This window comes from Mauremys mutica, chromosome 5, assembly GCF_020497125.1.
Source record: "Mauremys mutica isolate MM-2020 ecotype Southern chromosome 5, ASM2049712v1, whole genome shotgun sequence".
Lineage (NCBI taxonomy): Eukaryota > Metazoa > Chordata > Testudines > Geoemydidae > Mauremys > Mauremys mutica.
Genome location: NC_059076.1, coordinates 67,017,796 through 67,043,727, shown reverse-complemented (window position 1 = coordinate 67,043,727; position 25,932 = coordinate 67,017,796). Strand labels below are relative to the sequence as shown.

The 25,932-nt window shown below is 39.2% G+C and overlaps 1 protein-coding gene across 4 annotated transcripts in view; it reads right to left on the bottom strand.

Moving 5' to 3' along the window:
• RXFP1 (relaxin family peptide receptor 1) overlaps positions 1-25,932 on the bottom strand; it is an 85,191-nt gene that overhangs the window by 55,084 nt on the left and 4,175 nt on the right. For 2 of the 4 annotated variants that reach the window (XM_045019231.1, XM_045019227.1), the window contains exon 2: positions 3,548-3,703. Coding sequence is in view for 1 of the 4 variants with exons in the window: in XM_045019227.1 (XP_044875162.1) it covers positions 3,548-3,703 (156 nt within the window). In the remaining 3 variants the exon portion in view is untranslated. Of the gene's footprint in view, positions 1-3,547; positions 3,704-8,263; positions 8,347-10,881; positions 10,935-25,932 lie in introns of those variants that run through there. The other 2 variants (XM_045019230.1, XM_045019228.1) reach the window with 2 other exon arrangements.

Sequence of the window (25,932 nt, the reverse complement as noted above, 5' to 3'; positions counted from 1 at the left end):
AGTACAACAGTTTGCGAACCACTGGACTAGAGAGTCAAGGTCTGCTCCGTCAGACTCCTTACTGTAGCCTCTCTTTTAGGCCTTCTCCCCACAACTTTTCTAGGTTCATCTTTCTCTCAGGGTTAGGCTTCTTGGGGCTGTCCCCTGGAATCTCCCCTTCAACAAAATCCCAAACTAAAAGTACAAATATAACCCCCCTTCTGTCCTCCCTCAGGCTTAAACTTTCATCCCTCTCAGTTGAGCACCGCCAGGGCTCTGAAATCCAGATTAGTAGGTTTTACCACAAGAGCCTGCCTTCTCTACCCCAGTGGTTGCTCTACATTCTCCTGGCTTCTTGCCAGGCTATTCTACTTACAAGAGGATCCCAGGTCCAACTTTGCCTCTAAGCTTTCTCCTTGACACTCCCATCCCAGAGAGTGACTGCAGAGCTCTTCAGAGCCCCCTTGTGTGCCAAACTTCCTCTTTTTAAACTTATCACTCAGTTCCTTTCCCAGCTGGGACTCATCTTTAATTAAGCCTGGCCTACTCTCCAATTTCAGCCAGGTAGTGTAGCCAGGTGATGGCCCATACTAATGCTTTCAGAGCCTGTGTGGGGTAAACACCTCACCACAACACCCTAGACCTGACCCCAAGCACCCTTATTATTCTAATCCTGGAGTCTCACTTAAGCAGAAGGTTTCCATCATATCAAATGCTGCAGAGCTGTGTGGACTATGGTGCGATCAAATTTATTTTCAATTGTGAATAGGATTTCAGTACAGATGTCCAGGGTCTGAAGGCACACTATCCAATGTACTGACTAGCTCCCATTTTTTAAACCAATGATTTGTGGCCACATACAGCAAGACATCACAGTTGTTAGTGAACTGCATGTAGGCACATTTGGGGAGAAAATACAAACCTCTCCCACATGCACACACAAATACTCACACATAGGATAGATGAGTTAGTTTTTGTCATAGATTCACAGACTTTAAGACCAGAAATCATCTAGTTTGACCTCACCTAATTACCTCTGTACTGAGCCCAATAACTTGTGTTTGACTAGAGAATATCTTCCAGAAAGACATCCAATCTTTATTGAAGACATAAAGAATGGAGAATCCACCACTTCTCTTGATAGCCTAGTCCTTGTAGCAAGGCCAAGAATATTTGTTAAATGAAAACTTCCTTTTTTTTTTTTTTACAAACTTCTCTATTTGCATACTCCAACTCACTTTTTATTCACAATAACATTCTGCAAAGTGACATTAACTAGGCAAAAATTTTACCTCTCCAATGAGTCAAACCATTTTCAGAGTACTTCACTACAGAAGTCAGTCCTACTGATAACTAAGTGATGGGTGCACCTAAAAAGGTTCAGTGGTTTTGTTTGGTTAATGTTGACTGAAAGGTTACCGAAATTATCTGAAATTTTTGGGTCTGTAAAACTGGGATGGTATTTTTGTGAGTTTTTCAGGACTTTGCCTGTCCAAGTCGCACCAGGAAATATCACAGGGACAACTTTTTCCATGATAGAGTGAGAGTTTCAGAGTAGCATGAAGAAGGCAAACTGAAGGCCAAAAAAAAAAAAAAAAGTCATCTGAATTTTCTTAAGCTTCAGCAAGGAGTCTAATTTGAGTTTCAGGTAAAAAATCTGAACCAATTGCTTTCTCACTTTATTTTTTAATCAGGGGTGGCTCCAGGCCCCAGCACGCCAAGCGCGTGCTTGGGGTGGCAACCTGCAGGGGGCGCTCTGCCGGTGCTGTGAGGGCGGCAGGCAGGCTTCCTTCTGCGGCTTGCCTGCAGAGGGTCCGCTGGTCCCGCGGCTTCGGAGGACCTCCCACAGGCGTGCCTGCAGGAGGTCCAGTGAAGCCGAGCGGACCCTCCGCAGGCAAGCCGCCAGAGGCAGCCTGCCTGCCGTGCTTGGGGCGGCAAAATCCCTAGAGCCGCCCCTGTTTTTAATTGACATTATTCACTTATCACTAATGATAATCACTAATACCTAGGTACAACATGTATAATCGCCTTATCCTGTAATGAGGCCAAGCAGCATGAAATAATATTTAAGGCAAGAAACACTGAACCTCTCCCAAAGCATTCAAAATATACTGAAGGAATCATTCTATACCATCACTGGGGAGGAGAAATGATTTAATAGGGTTTTTTTTGCCCTTTAATTTCTGCCCAAGCTACTTAGTGACCATGTGACCCAGCCAGAGCTCCATGGCATGACTAGGCTCTATGCTTACGGAGCACGAGCAGAATCCCCATGAGGGTAGCCTTACTCAGCAGCAGCTTCACAGCACTGCCAACTACCGTCAAAGGGGAATCTGTGGCCAGATTATCATCTCACTTACCCCAGTTTTACCATGATATAACTCCATTGACTTTACTAGAGTTCATCCTGATTTATGTCAGTATGATCCAGATCAGTATTAGGCCCTGTGACTTTGCTTCCACTGCCATGCACAGCAGTGGGAGAGTGACATTCATGCATGGCGGAGTGGATGCTCCCTGGCTGATTGAGTGAAAATTAGGCAGACAGTGATGGGGCCAAATGACCTTGCCTAGAAGCATCATTTCTGGCTGTTAAGGATAGGAATACGCACCCAAGAAAATCAGATAGGGGCAAAGCAACCCAGCTGATCACTCAGTTGAGTGTCTTACAATGAACTAAGTGATCTCCAGCCACCTGAGGCCTCCTAAGCACCTGCAGACTGTTCCATATTCTATAACCCCAGGAAGACAGTAGCCTCCACAGGGTCCTCCTGAGGAAGAAAGTGAAGATTATGCAGAAGGGCAGCGGGAAGAGAGACAATTTTACATGAATTACTGCAATGATTTTGCACTCTGGATCCTGATCACACTACATCCGAGCGGACACTGTATGCTCCTGGTAAGCTTGCCTTAATAACCTCAGGATGTGAATAAGGCAGGCTGTCCCACAGTTTCTGTATGCATTACCAAAGAACCTTCCAGATTTTACTCTACAATTATATACGTTGACCTACAAATTCTGAGTAAATGTATTTGAGAAAAGAAGAATGGATCTTATGAATCCTTCAGTTCTGTAGTTCTGTTCATGTACACTGTCAGCATGGCTCTCTTGCTTGCAATGTAATTTTATGCTATGTATTGTGTATGTAGTGGGAGTGTGTGTGTGTGTATTCTTTCCTCTGGATTTTTATACTATAAGACTATAGTGTAGGGCTAAGCTAAATTTAAGGTACTTGATCTTTATTATAAATCTTGTGGTGTTATCATAGCTATTTCATAATTATCTTTGCTTTTTGTATCAAAAGTTCAAATCAGAAGATAAAACTGGAAAATACATCAAGACAGACAAACAAAGATTTGCTTCTCTTCCTAGCAAATGAGCGATGAGTTGGCTGTATTTTCATAAGCAAATATCTATGCTGTTCTCATCTACAATATATTTAATTTTTCTACAGTTCCATTAACTTTGACTATTTATTTAGCCTGAACAGTATTTATGTTTCACTGAAAAGTGGCCCTCGGGGTATATGTACTAGAAATGAATAAAAAAAAGTCTTTATTAGCTTACCGCAGTTGTCTTCATCAGCCTGGTTCCCACAGTCATCCACACCATTACAGTGAAGAAGTTGAGGCAAACACTTTGTTATATTGCCACAAGGGAAATATCCCAGAGGGCATATGACTTCATGTCCAGAATCCTGATTTTCTGAAGTACAATGGATAACTAATAAAAAACAAAACAAAGAATATGCTTTCTTCACACATATGTTTTCTCCTTAGCTGAATTACTCAGTTGCATTTGAATGTGAACCTCCAAATTACTATACATATTAGTTTGCCTTGTGTGTAACACTGTATCACCAATGTTAACAGAGGAGGAAATATTCATGTGCCACAAGGTAACTAAAATTACAGAGTAATTTCTTCCCCCCACATCCTAGGGCATACTGAAAACACTAGAAAGAGTACAAGCAAAGTGTCCTAGAGCCCTGACCTAAAAGGATGGTCTCCTGTTGTGCTGGACATTAATTTGTTGTAGCAATATACCAAATGAGCTATGTAGATATGGAAAGCATTAATTTGTGCTGGAACTTCTGATCCAGTAGAAATAAATTAAAGATGTACATCAGACATGTGTTTTATCGAATTTATACCAGGTAAAAAGCGATTATTATAGACAAATGATAAGAGAGCAAAAATATCAAAAGAACAAGACAATGACATGGCTTGGCTAAATGATAAATAAGAGGTAATATAAATATAGTATTTGAAAGGTGTAAAATGTTTAGTTCCCTTTGGATTGTAGGCCCCCAGCCCTGGCAAATCAGCTGTGTTGCCTGGATCCAGCACCTTCCCAATTAATGGCCCAATCAGTAATTCTTTACCTCTCTTCAAGTTGTTTATCCAGAGATGTCTTATCTCTGACCATTATTTTAGTGGCTGATTGCTCTTCCTAACAGACCCTTGTGAGTTAACTCCATGTAATTAGACAGAATGATATCAAGCAGATAAACTGAAGTACAAATAATATTAATAAAAAAACAATACAGATCTTCCCCATGTTATCCACAGATAGCAAAAGTAAAATCAGGAAAAGACAAACTATGCAAGTGTTCCAGGCAAACCAATAACATCACTAGGAAAACTCACCCAGAAAACTGAGGAACATAGAAATTCTACATAATGTTAAGAAACAATATTGTGTCCTGTATATAAATAATAGCACTAAATTGATTCACTTTTCATTAGTTAGCTGAGTACTTGTGGTAGAAGGAGTTTTAGTTAATGGAAAGTGAGAGTGTGCTCTGGTGTTTTGTTCTGTAAGGACCACATACAAGGGAAACTTCAGTGGTAGCTAAAAAGATAAGGGAGAGTCTCCCAGGGAAAATAAGGCGCAAAAGATCCTTCTCTTAACTTTACATATATATTTCAAACATATAGTCTGGAGCTTCAAACTGGCAGAGTCCTCTATTATAGTGGTTGATCCTGTGCCCATTGAAGTCAAGCTCCCATTGATTTCAACGTGGCACACAGACCCAGATTTTCAAAGGTATTGAGGCACCTAAAGGTGCAGATAGGCACTGTTACAGGCTAGTTGGCTCTTTAAGAGGAGTTAGGCTCAGTCTCACCCGTAACAGGTCAATCACCCTCCCAGCTGGTCCTGACTGAATAGGGATCAGAAGATCTGGTCTGTTATTGGGTCCATCTGGGAAGAGGTCATAGGGTTATTATAAAAAGGTTGGGCAAGCTCAGCCAAAGGGAGAGTGACAGAATGATGCTGCTTGCTCTGGGAGATCCAGACAGGTTGGGAGCAAAGCAAGGGTAGATCCCTAGAGCAGAAGTGGAAGTGCCTGGTGGAAAGCAGCAGGTAGAAGACTACTATGTCTCATCTGGGACTTTGATTAGTCTGGGAGAGAAATGAGCTCTGGAGAAATGCCATCAGGTGGTAGAGGGACATCTACATAGAACACATCACTGGACATCAGCAATACCAGGAGGGATGAGAAGCGCAGTCAGGAAAGTAACAAATACTTTCCTCATGAGTTGTATTTTCTAAATGGACAACCAACCTAATTCTCAATTACTAAGGGACAATCTCCACTCATTGATATATTTTGCTTTCCACAACCAAATCTCCTTACAACTTTTCATGAGTGATGTACCAGAGTATTCGGATTCTAATATCTAAACTGTATTGTTAAATCTATTCACCTAGATTTGGGTTTTTGCTGACTGTGTACTCTATGTATCATATGAATTTTAAAAACAAGCTCTGTATTTGTGGATAATATAAGCACTATACCCAGATGTACAGACACTCTTTCCCCAAACTATGTATAATATAATTATTTTAACTTTAGCTTTAATAAAATTTTTAAATCTGTTTTTATCTGTTAAAAATCAGGGTGAGATTCTATTATTAGATAGATAATTAGACAATAATATTTGTAAGCAGAGGGGCACATTGATTTGGTGGTTAGGGAACAGCACCAGGAAATTATTCCTTGCTAAGCCATAGATTTTCTGTGTGATCCTGAGTAAAGTAACTTATGGAGCTTGCTGGAAATTTTGTGTATAATTTTCAAAGTTTTCCTTAGACTTTTATTCAGGGTTTGGCAACTGAAATGTAAGTGTCTGAGGTTTAAATCTCTAATAAGTTGAGCAAAATATTGGCAAGAAATGTTTTCAGGTTCCGCTTTTCAGTTGATAGAAAAAACAACAAACAATTTTTTTTCCACAAAAAAAAAATCATTTAAGAAAATAGCCATTTCCCATTGAAAAACCATGTTGACAGACATTTTTGACCATATCTAGTCATTTAGCAGAATCTGTTTCCCTATCTGTAAAACAACGTGAACAATAGTACTTGCTATGGCTCCTGGTGAGGCAGGGCTAACTTTATTAATGTTTGTAAAGCATGGAGATTCTCAGATAGAAAATACTAAAGGGCAAAATATTTTATTATTGTTAATTTAAAACTGTCTACACTGAGATAGGTTCGTAAATATTTTAAACCAGAAATAACTTTAAGCTCCACTGGCTCAAGAGGTTTCCCAGGTCTGTATAGTTCAACTCAAATAGTTGGCAGTATTACTGTACATGTGTCTTAACAGTCTTCAGTTTAGCATTACCTGAATAAATCTTGTTTTCCAATGCACCAGGACATGCTATCCATTGAAAAAACCACACTGATTACATTTTCCAATGTAAACAGAAACCTTTTCATCTGCAACTAACTACAGCCTTGTTTCAGATATTTTTGTCATGCTTGGGTAATATTTAGCAATATATTCAAACTCCCTGCCCAAATTATTGGTAATACTGAACAATACCTCATGGCAGAAAAAAGGAATACAAAATATCAGTCACATGGGCCTTAAGCCAGACTAGTAGCATATCCATATTACTAAGGCCTCAGTCCTGCAAATGCTTGTAAATGCATGAAGCCACTAGCACCACTCATTTACTTAAAGTCAATTATGTGCCTGATTGTTTGCAGGACTGTTGTCTAAGCCTGACTTTTCTCCAATTTCTCCCTTCTCCCCAATTGCATAGGCCAATTTATATATTAATTAGACTGTGTGACCAGCAAGGAATATTTTTTTAATGGGCTTGTCTGTTTTTGTTTCTCTGTGAAGCATAATTAAGTTTTGTTGTTTTCTTTTAAAATAAATTCTACTTGTTTACTATCAGCAACATCAAGCTTGGTTTCCCTAAGTTTGATGGAAAAACTGTGAGGGCTTCCATGTACTTTGAGTTCCAAAACCTTAACTGAAGGGGCGGGGCTGCTTGAATCTTTAGCAAACCTTCACCCATAATGTTAGCTAGCTATTAACATTAAGTGTGAACAGAACAAAACAAAAACAATGGCCCAGCTCCTCAGCAGGTATAAATCAATGTAGCATCACTCGCCATCTTCCATGGACATACGCCAGTTTAAACCAGCTGAGGATCCAGAGAATTTTGAATAATTGACTAGAAATCCCCTCCTCACTCAGTTACTTAACTTTCAAACTCCTGTGTTTTTTTTTTATGTAATGTTTGCGTTAGTTTTTCAGTTACCATAGAGTCTTTCAGGGCAGATAAAACCTGAATTTCTAATGTGAAAAACAAAACAACCCCACACCAGGCCTCCTTTATAAATCATAAGGAAGAAAAAAATAAAATAAAGAGGACACTGGCCCCATATTTATTTTTGTCTTTGCAGGTCATCTTTAACATTGCTGGATGATTTCTGTCAAGGTGTCCCCTCCACTCGAACTTTAGAATACAGATGTGGGGACCTGCATGAATAACCTCTAAGCTTATTTTTACCAGCTTAGGCAAAACAGTTGCTGCCATCACCAAATATTTTAAAAAAACGTTTGAGGGAGAGCCATTTGGGAACTCTGCCTTTCCCCAACTTTTCCCAGTCCTTATCCCCCCTTTCCTGGCACGATTTGACTAATTTCCCTCCCCCAAGTCTCTATACCCTTTTTCCTGGGTAGACTCAAGAAAATTCCTCCCACCACTTCCTGGTGAGCCCAGATCCAAGGATTTTGGATCTTAAAACAAGGAAAAATCAATCAGGTTCTTAAAAGAAGACTTTTAATTAAAGAAAAAGGGTGAAAGGATTAGAAAGCAAGATGATCTCACAGACAACAGACTCAAAACACAGAGGATTTCCCTCTGGGCAAAACCTTAAAAAGTTACAAAAAAAACCAAATTTGATTCTCCCTCTGTGTTTGCAAAAGAAATGACAAAGAGAAAAATAAATCTACCACATTCTTATCTAAATACTCACTAATTTAAACAATGGTTAGATGGTTGTTTTCTGGATCTCTGACTCAAGCAAAAGCACACACAGAACAGACAAAAGACTTTTTCCCTCTTCCCTCTTTGAAAGTATCTTATCTTCTTATTGGTCCTGCTGGTCAGGTGTCAGCTAGGTTATGTGAGCTTCTTAACCCTTTAGAGGTAAAAAGAGGAATTAACCCTTAACTGTCTGTTTATGACAGTTTCCTATGTGGAATATTATCCTGTTACTCCTAACTTACTATAGAGATTATTCATCTCAATGACCCATACTTATTGCAGGGTGAAATGATAAAAGAGATTCCAGAAAACTAGGTACTTTCTTCAAGAAGGCTCCAGGATTCAGTTATTACTATGGTAACATGCATTTATTTCCTAGCATTTCCTTTCTCCTTTCATCTCTTACTCACAGCATCAGAGGGTGACATTTTATAGCAACCTCTTCACAAGCTCAAGCATTGGATTCTAAAGTCTTAGCCTAATGCTTGATTACCATCATGCAGCTGTACAAATTATCAGGCATGAAATAGCAATTCATTCTCAAACTGGTGTTCGAAAAAAGAAAGATTTCTGGAGAATAGCCTACTAGATTGTACCCAGAGAAATTTTAGGAGATTGATATATTTTGCTTTCCACAACCAACTCTCTGTACAACTCTTCATGAGAGATGTACTTGAGTATTCGGATTGTAATATATAAACTGTATTCTTAAATTTAATCACCTAATTTGGGTAATTGTTGATTATGTACCCTATGTATCATATGACTTTTAAAAACAAGCTCTGTATTTGTGGATATTCTAAGCACTATACCCAGATGTAGAGACACTCTTTTCTCAATCTATATATTACATTATTTTTTTAACATTAGCTTTACTAAAATGTTTTAATCACCTACAACTGTTATTTTGAAAATGAATTTCATTAAATGTCAAATGCATTTGTCCTAGTTGAGGATTGAGCCCATAGCAAAATTAGCTTTTTTTTTTTAAAAAAAAAGCTTTTTTTTTTAAGTAAACATTTAGCAAAAGCAAGGAGCATAAATTTCAGCTCAGAATGTTTTTCTGAAAATTCTTAGTTCCTGTAAACTTATAATGAAATTGTCACATCAATCATAACTACAGCAATAAGACTATAGTTTTCAAATGGTCCTTAATATAGATGCCTACACTATTATATATTGCTTTTGATCAAATTTAATACATATAAATAATATATTTTAAAAGTCAAATTGTCAAAAAGGATGGTGGAAGCTGGAAAGTTCCCACCTTCCTACAACCAGAGTATACATATACTTTGATGTAATCTAAACCTATTCATTTCCTTGGATTTGGCTTTATGGGTAAATCAAACAGCAACAAAGCACAAACCAAAGCCTAAATGTTCCCTCAAGTCTGGCTGTTTGTAGAATTTTCATGCAAGTTCTTCTGTTCCATTTCCTAGTTTCTCCTCGTTTACCAGAAAGAAGCTCCAACCACCTTGTTACAATCAACCTCTTTTTTGAGAGTGCACATTACAATTGCTGTCAGTGCATTTAAATTTCAATTTATACTTTCAAAACAAACCACCCAATTCTCTTATTTCGTGACAAGGATATTTAATCCAATGAAGAATATTGTTTAATTATGCAACACTGGCGCCTTGCAGCATTTGAAATACTCTGCATAATATTCACTAGTTCTGTTGCATTGCTTGCTCAGATAGTACTGCTGCTTCTGAAATATGTGATCATTTTGCCGGACTAGTTACATAAACACAAGAAGCAAATTTTGTATTCACCTTTTACTGGATATCATGCATTTATTTCTTTGTGGCATTTAATTCCTATTCCCAGTTTTATCCTAGATCAGGGGTAAATTTTTCAAAAGCACCTATGTGATTTAGGAGCCCAAGCCCCATTTTCAAAAGCAACTTAAATACCTAACAGCATAGGTCTTATTAAAGCTTAGATATATTCAGATAATCTTATATTTGGTTTCTTGTTGTCCTCATTAGTGTTTTATTCAGAGGATAAATGCACTGTTCATTAACCTTCTCCAATGCTCTGGGCTCAGATTCAGAATGCTGTACTCCAGCCTGCTCCAACTTGCCCACACCAACCTCCACTATTGGTGCAGAATTCAGCACACAAGCAACATGTCAGGTACTATATGTGCAGAACCTGAGTGTCTAAAGCCACAACCAGCAAAAAGATGTGAACAGCTAGCCAACTGGAGTTTGTCCGGATGGAGTAAATTGCAGGATCTGGAGCCTGAGCAACTGGTGAGCTATCAAACACTTTCCATGAACATTTTCATTTGGTTGGAAGCCCATATCTTTGGGTTGAAAACCCAAACCCTGTCTTAATTTACCTAATCTTGCAATTCTGCACAAGAGGGTGCATGATCCTATTAAATTAACTGCTCTAGTTCACTTCATTATAGCTATCAAAGGACTGTTCCATATTGATGTTAAACCAAAAGAGAGGGAAACATTTAATTTTTGTCATTTTTAGTGTGAATTAATTAGTTATTTTTGTAATCTCATATTTATATCAAGCTTCGAAGGTAGCTCTCTTGTTTTATAGGTTGTTTCTCATTCACAGCCCATCCAGGATAGAACAGCTCACCTTTGCTTCTTAGTCCTATGGCCCAAAATTGAACTGTTAAATCCCAGGACACCCTATAATGCAAAAGAAGTACCATCAGGGAACCATATAAATTAACATTAACAATCTGAACATCAATATGGCTTTGATTAATATTTTCAAATAGTTGAGATTCATAATGTGTAAAATTGGGCCAAGACTGTATATGTCACACATATTTGGCAGAAATGGCCAAATTTTCAAAGGTTTCTTCAAATTTATCCACAAATTTTGTGGATATAAACAGATGTGTCTCTAAAGCCTGCATGTGCACTCAGAAATCAGGTAGACAGAAAGTTAAAAGAGAAGAAGGAAGAAAAAAACCTAAGGGACTATAGTAATGAGGGACACATAAGAACCTAGATACATAAGCAGAAAGGAGTGAAAAAAATGTAGAGAAGGAAAAGTTATTCAAGGCCTTAGCTGTGAGAAAAAGATGTCTGAACTTGATGAGGAAGGTAAATATATACCAGAGCAAGGCTTGGTTTTCTCTTGCACTTTTCATCCACATATTTTGTTAATAAAATGGTATAGAGCAATAACATTGTGTAAATGCTATATAGATTGCCCTCTTAAGTATCAGCTCAGCCAGTCACATGCAGTTTAGCTGTGATCATCCTGCATGGATTTCTTCACAATGTCCACAATGGATTTTGGAGCTGTATTTTCTATACATCTGGCATCAAGTAAATGGGAAATAGATGAATCGTTATTTATACATAGGACATCCCAGACATGAACAAACATCTTGCCTGCAATGCACATGCCATGTCACATAAGAAAGGACTAATATACTCAACTAAATATTCATGGCCCTGCACAACTATACTCTTGCCTACATCTTTGTTCTCTTGCCTCTTACTCTGTCTTTTGCTGCCTACGCAAACATGATTAAAACAGGGTCTCCCTTAGCCAAAGTGGAGTTATGATGCCTGGATTTCATCAGCCAAATACCAGAGATAAATAGGGAACCTCAGTTGGTTCTCGTCTTAGCTTCATCCCTTTTCCTTCAGATTCTTCCTCCCTGACACACACTACAAGGTTCAGTTCCAAAATCTACATAATATGCCCTGGTAATTGTTTGTTATAGAAAAATGAATTTTAAACAGCTGGCCTACCCCTGCTCCTTTGACATTGTTGTGCTCAGGACAGGCAATTAGAATCATAGAATATCAGGGTTGGAAGAGAACTCAGGAGGTCATCTAGTCCAACCCCCTGCTCAAAGCAAGACCAATCCCCAACTAAATCATCCCAGGCAGGGCTTTGTCAAGCCTGACCTTAAAAACCTCTAAGGAAGGAGATTCCATCACCTCCCTAGGCAACCCATTCCAGTGCTTCACCACCCTCTTAGTGAAAGAGTTTTTTCTAATATCCAACCTAAATCTCCCCCACTGCAACTTGAGACCATTACTCCTTCTTCTGTCACCTGCTACCACTGAGAACAGTCTAGAATACTGTGGGAGACTGTTTCAAAAGCTTTGCTAAAGTCAAGGAATAACATGTCCACTGCTTTCCTCTCATCCACAGAGCCAGTTATCTTGTCATAGAAGCAATTAGGTTAGTCAGGCATGACTTGCCCTTGGTGAATCCATGCTGACTGTTCCTGATCACTTTCCTCTCCTCTAAGAGCTTCAGAATTGATTCCCTGAGGACCTGCTCCATGACTTTTCCAGGGACTGAGGTGAGGCTGACTGGCCTGTAGTTCCCCAGATCCTTCTTCTTCCCTTTTTTAAAGATGGGCACTACATTAGGCTTTTTCCAGTCATCCGGGACCTCCCCCGATCACCATGAATTTTCAAAGATAATGGCCAATGACTCTGCAATCACATCCACCAACTCCTTTAGCACCCTCGGATGCAGTGCATCTGGCCCCAAGGACTTGTGCTCGTCCAGCTTTTCTAAATAGTCTTGAACCACTTCTTTCTCCAGAGAGGGCTGGTCATCTCCTCCCATGCTGTGCTGCCCAGTGCAGCAGTCTGGGAGCTGACCTTGCTAGCGAAGATAGAGGCAAAAAAAGCATTGAGTACATTAGTTTTTTTCCACATCCTCTGTCACTAGGTTGCCTCCCTCATTCAGTAATGGGCCCACACATTCCCTCACTTTCTTCTTGTTGCTAACATACCTGAAGAAACTCTTCTGGTTACTCTTAACATCTCTTGCTAGCTGTAACTCCAAGTGTGATTTGGCCTTCCTGATTCCACTCCTGCATACCTGAGCAATATTTTTATGCTCCTCCCTGGTCATTTGTCCAAGCTTCTACTTCTTGTAAGCTTCTTTTTTGTGTTTTAGATCAGCAAGGATTTCACTGTTAAGCCAAGCTGGTTGCCTGCCATATTTACTATTCTTTCTACACATTGGGATGGTTTGTTCTTGCAACCTCAATAAGGATTCTTTGAAATACAGCCAGCTCTCCTATTTTCCCAGGGGATCCTGCCCATCAGTTCCCTGAGAGAGTCAAAGTCTGCTTTTCTGAAGTCCACAGTCCGTATTCTGCTGCTCTCCTTTCTTCCTTGTGTCAGGATCCTAAACTTGACCATCTCATGGTCACTGCCTCCCAGGTTCCCATCCACTTTTGCTTCCCCTACTAATTCTTCCCTGTTTATGAGCAGCAGGTCAAGAAGAGCTCTGCCCCTAGTTGGTTTCTCCAGCACTTGCACCAGGAAATTGTCCCCTACACTTTCCAAAAACTTCCTGGATTGTCTGTGCACCTGTGTATTGCTCTCCCAGCAGATATCAGGGTGATTAAAGTCTCCCATGAGAACCAGGGTCTGCGATCTAGTAACTTCTGCTAGTTCCTGGAAGAAAGCCTCGTCTACCTCATCCCCCTGGTCTGGTGGTATATAGCAGACTCCCACCATGACATCCCCCTTGTTGCTCACACTTCTAAACTTAATCCAGAGACTCTTGGTTTTTCTGCATTTTCATACCAGATCCCTGAGCAGCCATACTGCTCTCTTACATACATTGCAACTCCCCCACCTTTTCTGTCCTTCCTGAACAGTTTATATCCATCCATGACAGTACTCCAGTCATGTGAGTTATCCCACCAAGTCTCTGTTATTCCAATCACATCATAGTTCCTCGACTGCCAGGACTTCTAGTTCTTCCTGCTTGGTTCCCAGGCTTCTTGCATTTGTGCTTCTTCTAGCTCAGTGGTTCTCAACCTGTTTATCATTGTGGGCTGTATATGTGGCCCACAATGTGTTATGTGGGCTGCATCCAATACAACCTGTATGGCCCTGAGGATGTCACATGGGCCACAGCTGTGTGCTGATTGGGCCACAGGTTGAGAACCACTGCTCTAGCTGGATGGAGGGAGACAGCTAACCTTTTTCCTGCTGAACTCTAGATGATGGGGCAAATCTAGCACAGGGACAGAGAGGAGGCAGCTTGTGCTTTTCTTATTCAGAGATAGCTAGTTGCTTGGTTTGCTTCCTGCGGCAAAGATGCCCTAGCTTTTGCTCTTGTTGCAATGGATTCAAAATCCCTGGGGTGCAAGACTGTTCTTGCCACACCTTCCCAAGCTCCTATTTGTATTACTCCCATTTAAAGAGGAGAAAATGAAATGAGAGAATGCATGTGGGCAGGCCATGCGAAGGATGTACCTGAGAGAGCTAAGAGAATATGTTTAACTGTTGAACTAAAAAGATGCAACTCTTGCATTACTTTTGCAAGACATTACTTGGGCTTTATTCTGCTTACAGCCTAGTGCTCTATGTCAAAGTAAGGTTATGGAGATGTTTCCTGTTTGGTTTTGTTACTTCCATCTTCTTTTTCTAATGCTCTAGAGGAGTGGTAAATTCACATGGCTTTTTGTCATTTCTCTAAAGCAAATGAATATGAATTCAAATATAGACTACAAAAGCAGCACATGCTGACTAAATGCCAAGAGTCCTGAGAAATGAAATTAATCAAAACAGTATGATTCACTGCTTGGTATTCAATAGCACATCAGCTTCAAGCACATTATTATACTCATATAAAGGAACAACAAAGTAGTAGGGAAAAGGTTTTTAATTCTTCTATTTTTAACAAATAAAGCTCAACCTCATTGAACACGAATGAATGAATTCAAAATGAATCTCAAATCTTATTGGTATTAGGCTGAAAGCCAGCAGATCCTGTTCTTTCTTCCAAACTGGAGCGACTAGCAGTCTGGCTTTTGAAAGTGGAAGCCCTTTTGAAAGTGCAGAGGCTTGAGAAAACCCAGCTACTAGTTCCATAAAGGGGCTTTTCTAAAAAACATGAGCTATCAGATGAGTGAAGAGAGAAGCAGGGTGGTGGTACTGGAAAAGCCATAACAGCTTTTTCAAAACTGTAAGTACAAGTGGCAATAGCTGTTGAACATACAAGGGATTCAAGGGAATGTTGTGACCTTGCAACAGCCTGCAATACTTTGCTGATGACAGGCTCGTCAGTGATCGACTGGGGAATTTTTGAGGTGAGAGGCCATTATTCATTACAGTGCTGAAAAAGGTATCTCCCAGTTCCTAAGATTAAACAACAAGACCTGAGCAAATAGTGCAACAAATTATTCACAAATCATTCAAATTTCAAAACAAATTCATGTTGTCATAGTTGATACCCTATGAAGAGTCGGAAGCATGAGAATCTGTGCATCCAAGAGCAGAGGATAGAAATGCCAGGAGCTGGCGAATCACCAGGGGGCAGCAAGAGAGTCTGCCGGGTGGGGAAACTGAGGCAGGATCAGGGTCCAGGTCCAGTAAAGGCTCAGATAAAACCTTGTCACAGTTACTTTTATGTCTAATCATAACAGCTTAGCCTTCCAATTAGAAACATCCAATACCCAAAGCAATACTCAAAATGAAGAGTTTGTGGGCAGTTCACAGAAGAGTAAAAAACCAATTAACTGAACAATTTTGACCAATAAACCTGGACAGCATGATCTGTTCAGACAACATGGGAACACAAAAAAAGGTTAAAAATTTTTTTGGTGTGAATAGTTCACACAGCTCTAGTGTCAGGTTTATGCAGTTGAGACCAGCTGGTGATTTGGATAGTGAATAGCTCTGGTCTGCTGTTTAAACTGAGATACAGTAATTCAGGACAGGCAGCATAGGTCCTGCTTAGGTTTTAGATTTGTTCCAGACAAGACACTAGCTGTGAATTACTGAAGCTATAATTCACATCTTGTATATGTTTGATTGCTTAATTACACAGTTACATCATCATTTACAGGTAATGAAGTTCTTTAACTGAAGTTCTTTAACTTTAACTCTTTTCAAATTGAACATGTGACATGAAACAAATAAAAATGCACAGGTTGGATTTATTTTAATAGCTGCATTGTTGCACATTTAAAAATACATGTGATATGTGTTGATTGGACATAATCAGCAAGATAGGCCTGATTCTGAATTCACCCATTTTACAGTAGTTTAGCTCTATTGACTTCAGTGAAGTTATTCCTGATTTACAATAATATAAGTGGGGTCAGAATTGGGCCCAATAAGTGCATTTATCTGAAGTTCTCACATGTATATAGCTTTATGCATTGAAATAAGCACAACTATGTATTTTTTTAATTGAGTGAAACTCCAAATATAGGCACCCACATGTGTAAGTGATGCCATATTATACAATTGATTCTTATTAGTAATAAGTTATACAAATACTGGACATTGTTAAACAAAAACCTAAGCAACAGACTAGCTTAAAAGTTAAATATGGAACACCAGTAACTTCCCATCTGCAAAGTCTCTACGATTGAACTATTAAGACTTTGAATTCCTCAAATGAACAAAAAACTATGTTCACTGTATTAAAAATGTGCCAGGATACTAACCTTTGCATTCAGAAGAGGTGTCTCTCAAGCCTTGGCATAGTCCTTGTATTTAATAAACTTTGTCTTCCCAACAATGTACTGATTTGTTCAAACAGAATGTCATTATCTTAAACTATTAAAATTATTTTTAAACCAAAATGTTCTTGGCCAATATTCATTTTAACTTCATCTCTTCCTTTGGGAAAAGAATTTCTGTAATATTTTTTAATAGCTGACTTTCTACTCTACTAGTTAAACCCTTTGCTGTTGCTTTAAATGAATGTTTCCCAGAGGTAGCAATACAATTTTAGGATGTGCAGTAAGACGTGTACTATATTTTTAGCAACGTTTGCTTGATATTTGCTTTTTTCTGACACTATGTAATTGAGGTGTGACAAGCTGGTTGAAAATTTTATACTAAAAGGCTTTGTTGACAGATATTTGTTTTCTTGACTAGATGGAAATTTTCACCACAATTAAAAACATTTTTGGGTTTTCTCTGAATTTTTAAAAAACTATTTAATAAACTGAACTTTTTATTTTTTTATGTAAATGAAAAAATTCACTTCCACTGACAATTTTTTTGCCAAGAATAGGGACAGTCCTTTGCCAATAAGGTTGAGGTGTGAGTTAGAGTCACAAAAGGTTTACTCCTTTTACGTGGAAAGGTCCATGTAGAATCATAGAATATCAGGGTTGGAAGGGACCTCAGGAGGTCATCTAGTCTAACCCCCTGCTCAAAGCAGGACCAATTCCCAACTAAAGCATCCCAGCCAGGGCTTTGTTAAGCCTGACCTTAAAAACTTCTAAGGAAAGAGATTCCACCACCTCCCTAGGTAACCCATGACTGCTTCTTGGAGCAGTCAGTCCTGGAACCCATAAGAAGAGAGGTAATTCTTGATTTAGTCCTAAGTGGAGCACAGGATGTGGTCCAAGAGGTGAATATAGCTGGACTGTTTGGTAATAGTGACTATAATATAATTAAATTTAACATCCTTGTGGTGGGGAAAACACTACAGCAGCCCAACACTGCAGCATTTAATTTCAGAAAGGGGAACTACACAAAAATGAGGAGGTTAGTTTAACAGAATTTAAAAGCTAAAGTGTCAAAGTGAAATCCCTGCAAGCTGCATGGAAACTTTTTAAAGACATCATAATAGAGGCTCAACTTAAATGCATACCCCAAATTAAAAAACATAGTAAGAGAACAAAAAATGTGCTACCATGGCTAAACAACAAAGTAAAAGAAGCAGTGAGAAGCAAAAAGGCGTCCTTTAAAAAGTGGAAGTTAAATCCTAGTGAGGAAAATTGAATGGAGCATAAACCCTGGCAAATGAAATGTAAAAATATAATTAGGAAGGCCAAAAAAGAATTTGAAAAACAGCCCAAGATTAAAAAAGTAATAGGATTTTTTTTTAAGTACACCAGAAGCAGGAAGCCTGCTAATCAACCAGTGGGGCCACTGGACGATCAAGATGCTAAAAGAACACTCAAGGACAATAAGGCCATTGAGGAGAAACGAAATGAATTCTTTGAATTGGTCTTCATGGCTGAGGATGTGAAGGAGATTCCCAAACCTGAGCCATTCTTTTTAGGTGACAAATGGGGAGGGGGGGGGAAACTGTCACAGATTGATGTGTCATTAGAGGAGGTTTGGGAACAAATTGATAAACTACATAGTAATAAGTCACCAGGACCAGATGGTATTCACGCAAGAGTTCTGAAGGAACTCAAATGTGAAATTGCACGACTACTAACTGTAGTCTGTAACCTATCATTTAAATCAGCTTCTGTACCAAATGACTGGAGGACAGCTGATGTACACCAATTTTTAAAAAGGGGCTCCAGAGGTGATCCCGGCAATTACAGGCCGGTTAGCCTGACTTCAGTACCAGACAAACTGATTGAAATTATAGTAAAGAACAAAACTGTCAGACACATAGATTAACAATTTGTTGGGGAAGAGTCAACATGGTTTTCAGAATGGAGAGAGGTAAATAGTGGTGTTCCCCAGGGGTCTGTAGTGGGACCAGTTCTATTCAATATATTCATAACTGATCTGGAAAAAGGGGTAGACAGTGAGGTGGCAAAATTTGCAGATGATACAAAACTGCTCAAGATAGTTAAGTCCCAGGCAGACTGTGAAGAGCTACAAAAGGCTCTCTCAAAACTGGGTGACTGGGCAACAAAATGGCATATTCAGTGTTGATAAATGCACAGTAATGCACATTGGAAAACATAATCTCAATTAAACATATAAAATGATGGGGTCTAAATTAACTGTTACCACTCAAAAAAGAAATCTTGGAGTCATGGATAGTTCTCTGAAAACATCCACTCAATGTGCAGCAGCAGTCAAAAAAGCAATCAGAATGTTGGGAAAGGGATAGATGATAAGAGAAAATATCATATTGCCTCTATATTAATCCATGGTACACCCACATCTTGAATACTGCATGCAGATGTGGTCGCCCCAGCTCAAAAAAGATATATTGGAATTGGAAAAGGTTCAGAAAAGAGCAACAAAAATGATTACGGGTATGGAACAGCTGCCATATGAGGAGAGATTAATAAGACTGGGACTTTTCAACTTGGAAAAGAGATGACTAAGGGGGGATAAGATAGAAGTCTATAAAATCATGACTGGTGTGGAAAAAGTAAATAAGGAAGCGTTATTTACTACTTCTCATAACACAAGAACTAGGGGTCATCAAATGAAATTAATAAGCATCAGGTTTAAAACAAACAAAAGGAAGTATTTCTTCACCCAATGCAGTCAGTCTGTGAAACTCCTTGCCAGAGGATGTTGTAAAGGCCAATGAGGTTGACATATATAGACAAATATACTGTTCTTTCTTGTACAAGAGGACAGGAAATACTCCACAGGTCATTTTTACGGTGTGCCTCTCCCAAAAGTGCTTCCCCATTCTATCTCATGGTATGTCTGCACTGCAATGGAAGGTGTGATTGTAGCTCATGTAGGCACACCCATACTAGCATTAATCTAGCTAGCATGGCTAAAAAGAGAAGCGAAGACACAGCAGCATGGACTGCAACATGGGCTAGCAAGGTGAATATTTGCCTGGGGTTCTGGAGAGGCTTGTGCAACCTGCACCAGAGTCTGTGTTGCCGTGTTTTCACGGCTATCTTTAGCCACACTAGCCAGGGTATATGTTTCTGTCCCTGGTGAAAAACCTAAAGATTACAAACTGGAAGAGTGCCTCAAGAGATCACTGGGGCATTGACTTCTCTATTAGAGTATGTCTACACTGCAGTTGAAAGTGTGATTGCAGCTCGGGTGAAGTATACCCATGCTAGTATTAATCCTAGCTAGCATGGCTAATGATAACAGTGAAGACACAGGTAAGGTTGTGCAAGCCTGTCCAGGACCCCAGATACATAGTTGTGTTGCTAACCCACACCACCGTCCATGCTGTTGGGTCTTCACTTCCTTTTTTAGCCCTGCCAGCTAGAGCTATGCCTACTTGAGCTACAATTGCACCTTTTATTGCAGTGTAGATGAGTCAGTGTCCCAGTACTCTCTTCAGGCACTCTTCCTCCATTCTTCATGAAACAGAAACCACGTAATTTAGCGGCCAATCACCCAGCTTGAATAGCAAACTCTGAAAATCAATAATTTGAAGCCAAGTACCAGAGGGGTAGCTGTGTTAAATCTGTAATTAGAAAAACAATGAGGAGTCCAGTGGCACCTTAAAGACTAACAGATTTATTTGGGCATAAGATTTCCTGGGTTAAAAAAAACCCATTTCTTCAGATGCATGGAGTGAAAAAAAGATGCATCTGAAGTGGGGTATTTTACCCACAAAAGCTTATGCCCCAATAAATCTGTTAGTCTTTAAGGTGCCACCGGACTCCTAATAATTTGAAGGAGCACTTGTTATGAACACTTCATAAATAAAATGTGCAGATAAGGATTAACTGTTCTTCTTCTTGTGTCCTAGTCACAAATTAGATATTTTTCCAGCAATGGCTGTTGATTAGCTGTTGATCAACTATAAATAAGACTAAGATTTTGTCATGGTTATTTTTAGTAAAGGTCACGGACAGGTCACAGGAAATAAAAATTCATGGAAACCTGTGACCTGTCCATGACTTCTACTAAAAATAATGGAAGGGAGGGCTGACTGAAGCCAAAGGGGGGAGGGGGGGAGGGAGAGCCCGCCCCCACTGTGTGGGAGGGCATCCAGCATGCTCCAGGGCCCTTGACACAGCTCCAGTGGCTCAGAGCTCTGGGGTCCCCTCATTGCCTGCAGTGGCTGATGGCTCCAGATTCCCCCCGCCACATAGGGGCTAAAGCGGAAAATGTCACAGAGGTTTCTGAAAGTCACAAAATCCATGTGGACAAAAAAGGGCTAAATAAGAATAAATTTTCCTGTAGGGGGTGGATCTGTCTGTTCATAGCAGTAACAGTTGGTGGTGAATGTCATTTAGTTCAGTCTTTCACATATATCTACATCTACACATTTGATCTCCTCTAGAGCATTCTGCTTCTTTCCACTGAACAAGACAAGGCAACAATCTTTTCAAGGAGTCACAGACTTGTTGGTTTAGTAAAGGAACAAAAAGACCCAGCACTCTTTGCTTAAAACAACTATTCAAAGAAACCAAAAACATAATTTGAAAGGAAAGTAACTCCCTGCATGCTCTTTGATGAAAGACAGGATAGAGTCAACTCTATATATTTCCAAATAAACTGTCCAAAGATATTTACCTTTATAAACTTTAATTTATGGCTGTTTTAGCAGTGAAAGTGTGCTGGATCTTTTTGTTCAGCTAGTGGTTTAATAAATGGCCCTCCTAACATTGGAGCTTCATTTATTAACTTTAATGACTATATCTATGGAGTTGCAATTAGAGTAATCTCTTCCTGCTTATTGCCTTTAAAAATGCACTAGGCGATTCAGTTGAAAATAAATTCTGGAACCCAGAATAGCAAAAAAGAAAATAATTTGTGAATTTGACAATACTAGTATAAATGGACCAGGGAAAGTACAGGAGGGGACTCTAGTGTTGTCCATTTACTGGGCTTGATCCACCCCTGCTCCAATGGGGCAGCTACATCAGCAGTGGCATTATCTCAGGATTAAGGTAGGTAGTTGTAACAGGTTGCACCAGGGAAGCTGTTTTAATGATCTCTACAGGAGCACCACCACTATAGTCTCTGGGGATGCACTAAATCTTCATATCTGTAAGATGTTTTGTCCCTGCACTTTCCTGCATGACTGGTTCCTCCTACATCCTGGGCTGTTCTTCGACTTTAGGCCCTTCTCAACGTCCATACGAGCACTGTGAATTATGCTTAGAATTTCTGATCTCATATTGTGTAGTATTATGACAAGGTGTCCTTTGTTCAGAATCCCATTATATGTAACAATTTCACCTCTATAGTACCAATATGTTTTATTATTTGGTGGTGCCTGGGCTGTTTCTGTTGGCCATCTATCTAGTATTATGCTCTCTTCATCTGAAACACTGAGTAATCTTGTACTCATTTGAATGTCAGGTTTTGTTTCAGTAATGGGTAGTACTTGAATTAGACATACCGATACTTCAAACTCCTTTTCCTACAGCTCTTTGCTTTTACTATTTATAAATATTCTTGAGCATATTCACTAGAAGCTCCAACATGAAATTCACCTTTGTTCATTTTTTTCCAGTGTCACAAACCTATCTGTTGTAGAACCTTGTTTTGCAAATTTATAAAGTGGCTCAAAAACAACTATTTCTGCATCAGAGCATAATCCTCCAGCTGTATGTCCATAAGCATATGTATTTTGATTTGGTATTTCTTTGCAATTTGTACTGAAAGTGAATGGTTGCTTTTATTGAATGCTGTCGCTGTACCTCCTATGTAGGAAATCTTTGCATTGTGTTGTAATTGCCTTCACATATATTGCAGATAAATATGGTGTTTGCCCCATAGTTACTTTTGTGTTGTGCCTTAGAATGCATTTTTAATTAGATGCACTGTGCAAAATAAAGTCTCTCTCTCTCACACAATAACATTACTTTGACTTAGTTATCAACTCTACTACAGGTAATTTGGTCTCTAATTAATCCATCTGTATGCTGGATCCATACCATTCTCCTTGGTCCATGGCCAGACACATCAGCTCTTTGGCCAGAAACTGCAAGCAACGCAGTTTAAAGTGGACACATGGCACCTCGTCAGAGATCTGATGCCTATCTTATTTTGGCAAAGCCCCAATATGTAGTACAATGGTCCTGCTTCCTAAAGGGAAATTTTGCCACTAACTTCCATAGAAGCAGAATTTGGCTCAATGTGTAACAAAAACTCAGAATAAAGGATACAGATGAAAGAATAATGCAAAGAAGCTTAAAATAATGTTGGATAATTTCTTTTGCTTTAAAACATGCTCAATTATCTCTGCCTTATGAAACAGAATTTCTAATGAAATGTTTTGCTACCTTTGCTTTCAGTTACTTCTGATTTACACTGGTTTGAGCTCAATATCAAGTCTGCAGCAGCGAGTGTAAATTACTACCAGAGGTTTGTTTGGGATAATGATTAGAATTAAGTCTAAACAAGGGACACCTTCTACTTCAAGCCTTCCCTTCCTACCACTTCCAATCTTTCCTTCCCATCCAATCCCAGTCCAGTTTCTCTCCTCCTCTTTCCCAGTCCCAGTCTCACCAGACACCTTGTCCCAATCTACTCCGTTCCTCCCACCTGATCTGGCTTTTGTACACTATATACTCCAGTCAGATGGCTTCCTCTTCCTCCTCCATGCTGCCTGGGTACCAGTGGGGGATGGGGGTCATTGAGAGCAGAGGACAGACAGGCTCTCTGTACCAGTGCCTGGTTTGGTTTCACCCATCCCCAGTCACTCTGTGGAGATGGCTGTATATGTAGCTAATTCACTGCCAGGAGCTGTGAGAAGATGGAACACGTGCTGTAACTTTGTGGGGATGGTGCATACACAGTCTCGTCAGCACTGGGAGTTGTGAAAGGCTCAAGCATGCTCAGTGAGGACAAAATTCTTCAGAGAATTTTTAAAGGCTTAGAATGTGGTCAAATTTGGGTGAATTTTCATAGGGACAACAAAAGGCACATTCCTGACACAAAGGCCAGCCCCTGCCAAATTTCAAATCCCTTCTATAAAGCATGGCAGTTCAAAGAAAAGATCACCAGAATTTAGCACGGACAAAACAACATTTTCCCTGATCCTCATTCTCGGAAACAGTTGAACCATTTTGGCTGAAAAATTTCCAAAAATCCAGCCTGAGGCAGACACCTGGCATGGAAAATTTCAGTCCAAATAGTTAAAGTCTGACAAAGAGCAGCTGGAAACAGGATCTTCTAATGGGAAGTATTGGACAACCTAAATAACAGTCAGTACTACCAGCCTAACTTAGAACACTGTTTCAGGCACACCGGCAGGAATATATTCACACACACAGAGCGGCTTTTCAAGTGCTTTGATTTGCCATTGTTTAAACTTTCAAGATCTTGATAACGTGCATTAATTAGCAATAGGGAAATGATAATGTAACAATAACTCAGCAAAGCTGGGATTCATTCTTGATTTGAATCTACTGGTGACACAAAGAAGAAAACTATTTCAGGTTAAATGAAAGCCACGAGAAGCTAACAAAAAATATTCTATACAATGATTTTTCCAGCTTTCCCATTTTAGGCCAGTGGAAATATTTATGAATCCAGAAGAGGTTTGACATTTGTAAAAAATTAGTTAAAACAGATGAGTGACACTGGCAAAGCTTATGAACTTTTACACCTCCAGATGTCTTGGGAAGGGTACTTGTTATAGTTGCACCTCTGACTAAATGAGCAGCACCTTTGATATAAAGGAACCCGGTCTTAAAAAAACCAGAGGTACAAAGAAATGCAGACAAGTTTCAGGTAATGCTAAAATAAGTTTTCCTTCTTGTTTAGTAGGGGGAAGAAAGGAAAAAAAGGAATAGAAAGAAAAGAGGAAAAACAATAAGATGAGAATGGGGGATGGGGAGGGGGAGAGAAAGGAATAGAGGGGACTGAGAGGAATAGCCTTAAGTTAGACATAGAATAGTAACAGGAATGACAAAGTGAAGGAAGGGGTAGAGAGTGCATGGAAAGAACCAGGGTTACAACAACAGTAAAAGATAACTCATTTTCTCCTTCTTTTGAGCTACTATAGTTCCTCTTTTTTTTATAGTCGATATACTAATAGTTTGAGACTCTAACTTGTCAAAGACTCTCAAGAGGGAGTGGAGGTCTGTAATGGAAATCTAATTAAAAAAGTGAGTCTTACGGAAGGATTTAAAGGAGGAGAGTGAGGTAGCACAGTGAACAGAATTGCGTATGTGTATGCCATTATCTGTCTGGTAGATAACAATTTGGACAGGTCAGCCAATAGTGATTTTAACAGGATTAATGCTTCTTGGGGCTTTTTAAGAAACACCGGAGGATCTGGGCCTGGGAGAGGTCTTTAAAAACATAACAACCCCAAAACAAACTCCTGGATACCTGCACTTTTACTTTCTGGTGGTCCAGATAGTGACTGAACAGACTCTAATTGAACAAAGTACAATTAAGAAAATACTGAAAGTTAAAATAAAATTGGGAGAAATTTAATTATACAGAGAGTAATTCATGTGCAAAACAGTACTGAAGGCAGAGACAGAGGCTGCAACTGTGTGTGTGTGTGGGAGTATATTAAAATTGTAGACACTTAGAGGGGAAAAACACTACAGAGGACCAAAACAATATAGGTGAATTAATAAACTTAGATAGACCATATGATCTTCCTTGTAACCAAAATTATGTTACTATGATACACATTAAAAAGACAAGGTGGGTGAGGTAATATCTTTTAATGGACCAACATTGAAGCTGGTCTCTCTCACCAACAGAAGTTGGTCCAGTCAGAGATATTACCTCACCCACCTTGTCTCTCTAATATCCTGGGACCAACATGGCTATAATAACTCTTCATATGTCACCTATTGTGAGTCAATAAATGCCTCAAGTTAATTGACATTATAGTTAGGCTTGAGAGAATTCTATTTTTTATATAATTTTGATGGATATTGATTTTTTTTTTAGATATTTATTGATTTAAATTTTCAGTTACAGGAAATTATGGGGGTGGGTCAGAAATTTTTAATGACAGCAGACATTCAGATTCAAAAAGTTAAAGCTTTAAAACTGTTAAAATATCAATTGTCAACATCATATGTCAAAATATACAAAGGCTAATTATACTACT